General features: G+C 36.0%; 1 protein-coding gene across 1 annotated transcript; it reads left to right on the top strand.

The window, feature by feature from the left end:
* Window positions 1-379: 379 nt before the first annotated feature.
* Window positions 380-7,378, top strand: LOC144438041 (uncharacterized). Its single transcript, XM_078127074.1, has 6 exons — window positions 380-450; window positions 2,058-2,246; window positions 2,861-3,058; window positions 3,511-3,630; window positions 4,761-4,962; window positions 6,752-7,378. Exons 1-6 carry the CDS (start codon window positions 402-404, stop codon window positions 7,122-7,124), a joined length of 1,131 nt encoding a protein of 376 aa, XP_077983200.1. The 5' UTR covers window positions 380-401; the 3' UTR covers window positions 7,125-7,378.
* Window positions 7,379-11,219: the final 3,841 nt, after the last annotated feature.

Raw genomic sequence — 11,219 nt, 5'->3', positions numbered from 1 at the left:
GCATTCGTAGTCATTGCTTCGCAATGCATCCTTGGGTAAAACCACCAAAAAAACCTTCGCATACTAGTAGTATATATGTAGGACGCGCATGCGTACTAGTCATTGAACTGCTACGCGGCCGCTGTGCGAGCTATAATAAATCTTGTGCAGACTACACAAAACTAATCTTTATTTACTGATTTGCTGTAATTTGTCTTTTGACGGTTTCTGCAAAGTTGACGTTTACAGATTTTAGCACGGAACAATGTTGTGACTTCGTGTACATATATGACGGGAAGTCTTCATCAGCACCACTGATAGCATCCTATGCAGGAGTTCCTCCGCCAGAAGACGTGACGTCATCCGGGTCAGACTTATATATCCATTTCCATAGCGATCCTTCATCAACAGAACGAGGTTTCATGGCTGTATATTCATTATACGGAAGCCAGGGCCCCGTTAGATATTCAGGTATTTCAAATTTTCGCACATCTACGACCTTTGACCTTGATAATAATTATTTCTCATTGTCAAATATTGAGCATTAAATCTCCAAGGTTTAGAGTGCTCTCGTTTGATTTGGGTGTCAAACATGCAATAGCTGTAACTGGAATATTATTTTCCTCAAATATCCAAAGATATATTCACTAATAATTGTCAATTATAAAAAAGGGACATTTTGTTTGTTAATCACTGGTCAATATTATCTGTAGGTAGTGTAGTTTAAATATTTCAGCGAAAGCTTGGTTTAGAATCTGTCACGAGTATTATATTTTGACCAAACAACCACAATATAATTACTGAAAACTGTTAAAATACAAACAATTAGACACTGTACACGTTAATTAGCGGTCGATATTATCCATAAGCAGTACAGAAACAGATTGACATCATTATCGCCGTTGAGGGCGCTAATTGTTGGGTGCGGACCCCCCAAATCAACTTGATTGGATTTAGGGTACGATATTACGAGTAAGATATTGTACCCAACCCAAATTTTTCATGAAAACGTTTCAGTGGAAATGACATACGCCGGTGTTTCACTTGGAATACAATAAAACATGACAGCAGAAAAGAACTAACAGGAAAGCCTTTTAGTTGAGAAATATTTTATTTATTCATTTATTAGGCTTCGTCACAGGCAAGTCAAAATTACACAATAATACAAATTAAAGTAACATGTACAAATGTACAATGCAATTAGACTACAGTAGGACAGAAAGACTATACATATACCCAAAACACTAGCAACAAAACACACAATATAAATACATAAAACATCAAAAGACAACCAGGTGCCAAGCACCTTTACTAGTGTCCAACCAACATACAAAATGCATCAGTTCTAAAATAAATCACCAAAGTGAATATATAACATATAATATTATTGTTATTCTGGTATACTGTTAATTTGACTCTATAACACACATTAATTAATATTATTCATTCAAGGGTTAAGGATCAGATTTGATTAGCAGAGCTATTTTCTGATTAATTTTAGCAGATTATTTATATTTTCCCCATTTTGATGCATTTACTTTTGTTTGTGATATATGTAATGTTATATTTGTATTTTGTCGGGTAATAAGACTTATGAACCACCCACCTACCGAATGACCAACCAACCAACCAACCAACCAGCCAATCATCCATCCATCCATCCATCCATCCATCCGTCGTCCGTCCGTCCATCCATCCATCCATCCATCCACCCACCCATCCATCCATACATACATACATACATCCCACCCATCTATCCATCTATCTATCCATCCATCCATCCATCCATCCATCCATCCATCCATCCCGCCTGCCCACCCTCATACTCGTAAATAAATTGCAAAAAGCTGATCAAAAATATTATTACACATACAAAAATATTTTACACGTTTTAACTTTTTCAATTTATTTTAGTAACAAACAAATCTTGGTTTATGTTGTTTCTCGTGTTTTTTTTCTAGTACAAAGAAAACCTTATAGATAACATAAATCCAATATAAATATCCAGTTCATATTGCCACTGTAACATTTTCTGTTACCAATTACTGAAAGTTCTAATCATTTTTTCCCTTTCTTAGTATGTAGTTATGATAACATATTCATAGGGACGAGTGGGATTCTATACTCTCATGGCAGTTATCCATCTAACTATCCTGATCGAATGACTTGTTCTGTCACCATTGGGACAGTGTCTCCATATGATAGTGTTTCTCTGCAGTTTCTCGATGTCAGCATGTATAATCCACAATACAATAGTTATAGCAAAGGTGAGTTTTTTTTACATAAATAATTACTCTATTATTATCATTATTAGCTGCCCCCCCAAACAGGTAACACCCGAATGGGGGGGGGGGGGGCTATAGGAATAACTCATGTCAGTCTGTCCATGTGTCAGTCTGTCCATGGACTGACATGGCAAAGACACTCATGACTCAATTTCAACCAAACCTGGCATACATGTCAAACACTATACAACACACGTGTACGTCACTTAATTTTGTGACCTTGCCGATCAACATACATGTATTTTGTAGCAACAAGACATACTGCTTCATATGTCACAAAGGTTTTAGTTCGTACAACCATCATTTAAGTGTCTATTCCTACATTATCATCAGTGTGCATCTAGTAAGATATCGACTTTTGACCTTGACCTCCATCTTTAAGGTCAAATAGCCGAAATATATCTTTCAACCATAACACAGGTACATACATACATACATACATACATACATACATACATACATACATACATACATACATACATACATACATACTGCAATCAAGCAGGCAGACAGACTGATTCCCTCATCTATCCAACCATCCACCTATCCACTCACTCATCCACCCACTCACTCTTTAATTTTACATGTCTTGTCAGACTGTACTTACGGGGACCGTGTTAGCGTGGTTGATATAGATGGAGCAACATTATTCAATGTTTGTGGAGAAGACCAGCTTTTTACTGTCAACTCAGGAGTCGGGGGTTTGACAGTAACATTCGTGTCCGGAAATAATCAAGTATTTGGAGGTGAAAGAAGGGGTTTCAAAGCCCTCCTCACTCCCTACTCCTTAAGGCGTAAGTATGTAAACATTATTTATGTGGGACCTGAGTCAATACTTGTTTAAATCCCAGCTCCCGTGTAAAATGACGAGAATTTCCGAGAGTTTCCCTCATGAAGGTAGTCAATTCAAAATGGAGCTCAAACTTCATTGTTCAATGGATATAGTGATTTATAGGTGTTCTCAAATTATCGAAGTCTGTTAAAAGCGTAATCTAATTCATAAGAGAAAGACTGGGTGAAAACGGGTTTTCCGTTTTCCGTTGGACATTAATGTTAATAATTGAAGTTATGGTACTAGTATGACTAGCACCACCTGGAGTGGACTTTGGCCATTGCCTCACATCTTGACAGAAAACCCCCACAGAGTTGACTTCTGTTGAACTCTTGCCGTTTTCAGTTGTCTATGTACAATATCATGTACGCAATTTATATTTAACATGGTGGGAAATTTGTGTTTTTGTTTCAGAGTCCTGGGATGGTTGTCATCTTTATGATTTTAAGTGTGATAATGACCATTGTATCCCAGACAAATTACTTTGTGATGGAGATGACAATTGTGGAGACAACTCTGATGAACGAGATTGTGGTAAGTTATACAACAGTGGCAAGCTAGGTGTAGCGTTTGCTCTGTGGATGTAGACAACTCTTAGACTAATGTTCTAATTCGCAATGAAACCACAGTTACATCAATGATTGTTTATTTATCTATTTATGATTATTTTAAAAACTATTTACAATTCACAAATACGTCAGAGATATGAAGAACACTGCTAAAATGATGTTGAAGGTTTATTTTATCAAACGTTCCTAAAGATATTAAAAATCAACGACAATCGTTTAATCAATTGTGGTTTCTTTGCTCGTGTAAACACATACTATTTGTCTAGTATATCTACAGATTAAAGGCCATGCTTACTTTGCTGTCACTGTAAATAAGCTCCATAATTAAGTAACAATGGTGTCAAGTCGGCTTTCAATTTCTAGGCACTGAAAACGATGATCCATGCCACTTCATTTTATGCTTATATTCCTTGCCTCTGCCAACCACAGGCAGTGAACGAAACGCGGAATATTCCATCGCTGGACTTTGTTCCCTGCCCCAACCAAATATGGTATCATATGATTGTTGAGAAGCTCCCGTGTAGAAATTGTTGTATCCATAACATTAAGACTAACTGGCATTCGAAATAAACAAACATTTCAAACTTTTGTTACTACTTTTGGTTCTGACAAGAGTGGTAGTGGGCATTTAGATGGACCTTGTGGGGGGGGGTGTTGGTGTCTTATGTGGGTTTTGAATGTCGCAAGATTGAATGTCTACAGTACTTTGTGGTAAGCTGTTCCATAATGTCGTGGCTTCCGGAAAGAAGGGTTGAATGAAGGGGGTTGATGTGTAAGTGGTACCTTTCAAGTTGTTTGTTGTGGGTTCTTCTGCTTCGTGTAATTTTGGGCCTGACATAATTTAATACAGAACAAAATAATCCCAAACATTATCCTTATTTCTAACTCTATGGAATGAATACACAATATAATAGAAAAAGTACTGTAACTTGAAACAAGATGAACAACAGAGTTCTGTATGATTTCCAAAGTAGGTTGAACTATCTTTCATCTGGCAACGTTTTTGATGATTGGATTTACTGTAAGCTTTGACTTCGAAAAAGAAATTGTTTCTCCGTAAGTGATTGTTAGCTTTTATATCCCTTTGTTTACCAGGAACTACTGTTGATAGGTTTGTAGTTGGTTCTATTATTGGTGTGATTGTCATATTCATTGCTGTTTTGACTCTCATATATTGCTGTTGCCGTAAGAAATCGTCACGATCCAGACCACGTGCTACTGACAGACCCATTACTAGTGATGTAACTACAGGGAGAAACAGAAACTCAAACGCACACTATCCAGCGACAACTGTCAAGTATGTAGAGTTTGAACAGATTGTGTCTGTGTACATCCAGATCCCATGACATACAGTATTACTACCAAACCAGAGTGACTATAGAGTTTCATGTAGGCTACACGATGATGTTTACGTCTCACACAATGTTTAGTCTTAGGAATTACATATTAAAGCAAGATACATTTTATCTCACTGTGAACACAAATCAATATCATGTCGGTTGAAACAAGGAACATTCAAGCATATCTGTGTCAACAGTGAGTTAAAATGTAACTTTTTATGTGTGCGCGCGCCTGTATTTTGTTCGCGTAATTCGTAACAAGAAACCGTGTGTGTGATGTCAAAAAAACATGGTGGCGCCAAATTGAAACTCTTGTCTTTCTGCATTGGTAATGTAATTTTAAGTGAACTGGATGTGGATTGTGTATTCCATTGCATTGAAGTGCTGTATTATTTGGCACATCCATGGAAAATAAACATAATACCAAAATACCGAATTCAAAATGTATTCCATAGAAGGTTAACAAATATGTTGTACATCCATCCAATGCAATGTAATTACCTAAATTCTGAAACTCTGTCTAGCTTATGTTTGTGATTTCAATTGTTCTGTCCCACAATTTAACAAATCATAATGACGTTTAAGGAGACAGGCTCAGTGACACACACACACACACACACACACACACACACACACACACACACACACACACACACAATATCACAACGTTTTCATCAACTGTATTTCTCAACAACTTTTAAGTAAATGTTATATAATAGGACGATACAACTTGCTATTTACTTTTATCATTATTTGTTACCTGCCTACCTACCTACCTACCTACCTACTTACCTACCTACCTACCTACCTACCAACCTATATATCTATCTATCTATCTATCTATCTATCTATCTATCTATCTATCTATCTATCTATCTATCTATCTATCTATCTATCTATCTATCTATCTATCTATCTATCTATCTATCTATCTATCTATCTATCTATCTATCTATCTATCAACCTACATGCATACATACCAACCTATCTATCTATCTATCTATCTATCTATCTATCTATCTATCTATCTATCTATCTACCTACCTACCTACCTACCAACCTATCTATCTATCTATCTATCTATCTATCAACCTACATGCATACATACCAACCTATCTATCTATCTATCTATCTATCTATCTATCTATCTATCTATCTATCTATCTATCTATCTATCTATCTATCTACCTACCTACCTACCTACCTACCAACCTATCTATCTATCTATCTATCTATCTATCTATCTATCTATCTATCTATCTATCTATCTATCTATCTATCTATCTATCTATCTATCTATCTATCTACCTACCTACCTACCTACCTACCTACCTACCTACCTACCTACCTACCTACATACCTACATACTTTAATCAATAATGTATAATACATGACAATATTCGGGGAGGATCTCCAGTGTGAACTATTAATTGGTTATTATAACAATCATGATTTTCCCTGAATTTCGCGCACTGGGCTTTGTCACTATGATTTTACAAATCATTTACTGACAAAAGGAAAATATTTCAGAGTAGTATCAATAACTATATTAATTTAAATCAAATAGTGATCCGACTACTGTTCACTAATCATAAATCATAGTAATGGTCTCAATAATAAACTCAAGATAAGGCAGATCATAGACCCCCTGGAGGGTCTATGGGCAGATACATTACACTAATATTCAATTGAAGATGGTATCTTACAAGGATAATGAGTTTGTCAATTTGGCACTTCTTCTTACAGTCCAGTCGTTACGTACTTCTTTGGTCAAGTCAACATCAACCCGTCCGCTCCTGCTCAACAGCCACATCCACACAGTGGAATTGTTCAACCCCAACCACATTATACTGCACCACCAAGTGGAGTTCCTGTCCAGGGATACATGACAGAACAAACATATGTATCACTTGCACCGAATGCTCCTACAATGGTTCCTACATATCCATCCGTTCAAATGGGAGGACATAATGTATACAATCCTGGTTATCCGCCACCACAAGGAATTACCTTTGCTCCAGGCAATCATCCTGTCTACCCTCCACCACCAGAAGAAATAATGGCTTCTCCTCCGCCATCATATGATTCAGTTGTAAATTCAGAACAAACACAACAGTAAGACCTAGCTATTCATTGACTTCTGGATGATCTGCCAGAAATGTGACCACGTTATGCCTACAGGGTTTGGAACGTTTGCTGCAATAGCTAGTTGTCACCTTCATGTGTAATTATTGGTGGACATGTGACACCCATTATATATCGAGGTGCAAAGATGTCTATATGATATATCCTGGAGGGAACCGTCCACAAAAGTTACAGAAGTCTTTGAAGAGCAGGATAATTTTGAATTTTTTTCTATGACTGTCAAAGTAGTGAAGCACTGTGATTATTTACTGAATATCTAATTCTCTATTCCAAGTGAAGAGTAGGTATAAAATAACATACGCCAATTTAGTTAAGACATACACATAATGCATTGCAAGATACGGTCATTTCTAGATCAATTATCACTAATTTGGCATGGCAGTCCTAGATGTTCACTACAGACGTTGATTTGTGAACAACAGTGACATTCATTACTTCTTTACATTAGATTTGTTGGCTACTTGTAATTAACTGTGATGAATTGAGGTCATTATTCTTACTGAGGCAGTGTATCCAGACACACATATTCACCACCCCCCCCACACACACAAACACTGTACAGAGGCACAAACAAACAAACAAACAATAAAAGTTCTTTGTATAAACGTTTTGACATTATTAGGAAAGACAATGATATATAACTGTAAATTAATTCAGTGTGGGATTTTATGTAATTAAATTGTAACAAAAGTAGTTATGGAAATCGTTTTTTATGGAACCCCATCCTAAAAATTTAATTCTTATCGCATTCTATAATAAGGCAAACTTTCTTCAAACGCAATCTGTTTAAATGAGTGATGTGATTTGTCAAAGGTGATCCGTACCGATTCAATTCTTAGGTTTCTCTAGCTGTAAGATTAATAAATGTGTAAAATATTTGTTATTGTACTTTCTTCTAGTTGTCTGAGCAATAACGATCTTTTTAGACACATTTCTTCATAGTTTTTTTTTTATATTATATAGTGACTTACAAACACAGACTTGGTCTATGTTGTTTCACATTGATTTTTCAACTAGGAAGCCATGATAAAATTGTTTTAAAATTACAAAAACCCAAAATGAATATCACATTCTCATCCATATGGTTCCTTTAATACAAGACGTGATGTAAATACATACATTTAATGCCGATTAATTATTAAAGTAAGATATTTAACACCATGTACATATAGTGTTGGGCGTGATTATTACTAATTTGAATGACCCGAGGTGGAGGTGTGTGTCATAAGCATTTAATGAAGGTTAAAGTATATAATGTTTAAGACTGGGTATAGGCTAGAGTCGATGAGAGAGGTGTTCCTGGATATATGTGGGCGGAGGGAAGCGTAGTAGGGGTCCATTGTACTGAGTTGTGAGATGAAGATGCATCTATTGATCTAGTCAAGGGAACTGTTCGTCGCTTTGAATTTCTAGTATTCACGTCAGCCCTATGAGCTATCTGTGGCTTTAAATCTCAAGGTCTCTCTTCACCCTGTCCACCTCAATGAGATATAATGAACCAAAATTTTTTTTCAACGAGTAAACCCCAACTTACGGTGCAAAAAAAAGCTGTTTGGTTCCGGTTACTCGAGCCCAACTAGTTTTTCACGCCGACCGTAAACTTTTTTTTAAAATTTAGTCATAAATTTAAAAAATAAAATAAAAAATCTACCTACTCCACCCCACTTTTTTTAAATTGAATGCAATTGGAGCCACACACTTATTTTTTTACACCTTATCATTGGACAGGAATCTCTGATTGATTAACAAAAAGATGGTGTTAATGATTGTGTAGGTGGCTTCGATTAAATTTGAACCTCATCGCAAAACATCAATGAGCTAGAAGCGAGAAGAGATTGGGAAGCCATGGATATTCTATCGACTAGTTCCATCCACCCAGATGGGGTTCTATCTTTCAAAGTCCTCTGTATTTGAGCATGCTCAGTATGTGGGTTGTAAGTTTGATATTAGATGGGTAACCAGTGGGGTGCTCGATTAAATATAGAAGAGCTAGTTTTATCATGGTTTATACTTGACTGTCGAACTCCTCGTCAAATCAGCATTCTTTAAAGTTCCTTCAAGACAATAGTAGCTCTACTTAGCATACTTTTGGGTAAGTTTGATTTTGTCATCGTTTTCCGAATTTTTGTTGTCGAATATTTCACTCAAAAATTACAGTATATTAACCGTTTCATCTAAACAGTAAAATTGAAAAGTTTAACTTACTCGTGTCATGAGCCAATGTTTGAATATTGAAATTTCGTTCTCTTGTCTAAAAATAGGCAATCAATTCATTGCTCAAATTGAGCTACCAAACAAATAGTTTTAACCCTGGCTCATATCAGTTGAATGTTAATGACGAAAGAACTAGAGACATTGACATATTGTGATCAATTGAATGTAAAGTGTCAAAGAAAGGATTAATGAGAACGTGTGGTCTTAGTATAGTACGATTAGTTAGAATTTCGCTGACGACATCATTAATGCTAATTATTATCGATGACTTCATCCTTTACTTACATCCAATCGCATAGAAGATGCATTATGATGTCATTGTTTAATGATAGAAATGTAAACACTTTCTTAAAACATGAGTTTGAATAGTAAAGGCCAGAAAGGATTTAGAAGGCGAAAAGTGACCGTTCCTGATTGGAGTGGTAACTGGCGAACCATAAATCTATGTCTGGTGAGCTATTCCCTGTGTGCTTGTGTGATCCGGTACGGGTGGAACTTGATGTAGCGCTATCGCGTATAGTATAATAGCTAACTGTACATTGCCTACAACGTTAAAGGAGCATCACTATACTATTTTCACTCTGTTATGTTTTAGGGAAATCAAATTGATGATATGCTTCTATAACTTAACCTTAAAAAAGAATCGTTTCATTATACATGTATGTAAAGCTCAGATGAAAGAATGTAGAGTTAAAACGTTTGTTCACAAAATGAACCATACAACAATTGTCGACCATTTAAATTTGTAGGGGCCATGCTACATAGATGTTTATAAAAATGAAAGGTATTTGATGATCAGCTCTTGTAATCTCTAATGCTTAGTACTTTTGGAGACGTACTGGGTCGCCGTCTTTGTAATGAATTTTCCCTGCCATACAATACATCATCGTCGTCGTGACCATTTTTCTATCTTTTTAGTCCAGAATGTTTCGGGCTTTGCGAGGAGAGCGCCCTCAGTCGCAAAGTCTGGGTAATCGGGACGGTACGGTCGTCAAGCCGGACAGATAGATTATATTTCAAGGCTTCGTGCGATACAATAATCTATCTTTCTATTTCTTAGCCATAATTTCCTCATATATAGTCAGACATTAATTATGAATTGTAAAAGAATGTAAAAAGCAACCAGTCATAGTATTTAAGCAACAAATTCACGTCAAACCCATGATCATTTTGGAGATAGCATATTTCAAATATGTTAAACCAATAGAAATTATGAACAGCTTCAAGTTCTTATAGGATATATCATTTCGGACGATTTAAAGTGGGATAGGAATACTAATAACATCATAAAAAAGGGCACGTCAACGTCTTTACTTTCTGAGGCGGTTTAAAAAAAAGTTTGGAATCAACAAGTTTAGAGTATAACATTCTACAGAGCAGTTATTGAAAGTTTGCTAACTTTTTCGATAACAGTTTGGTTTGGCGCCGCTGTATCCAAAAGTGATAAACTGAAGCTGAATAAGATCGTGGCCACTGCATCGAAAATAATTGGCACAGATTTGCCATCTCTTGAAAAGCTCTACCACCAACGAATTGTCCAAAAATGACCTTTTTCAGTTGTTCCCTTCAATTCTGTCCACCGCTATCGATCTTTAATAGTCAAGACCATATATTTTAGCAACAGCCCCTTCCCACGGGCAGTTCAGTCACCGTCGTGATAATCTTTTAATTCGTTATTTTATAGTTTTAACAGTTTTACTCTTGTCTTATGTTCATCAGTTTTAATGTTGTCTTGTGTAAAATTGTAAATTGTTTTTTTAAGCGACATCGCAACATTTTCCTAATGTATTTTCAAAATAATTAATAATGGCAATAAAAAATTAATACATAAAATATACAGACAGTCACGGTCTCT

This window comes from Glandiceps talaboti, chromosome 7, assembly GCF_964340395.1.
Source record: "Glandiceps talaboti chromosome 7, keGlaTala1.1, whole genome shotgun sequence".
Taxonomy (NCBI): Eukaryota; Metazoa; Hemichordata; class Enteropneusta; family Spengelidae; genus Glandiceps; species Glandiceps talaboti.
Note: the sequence above shows the minus strand (reverse complement) of the source record. Positions and strands in the feature narration are given on the sequence as shown.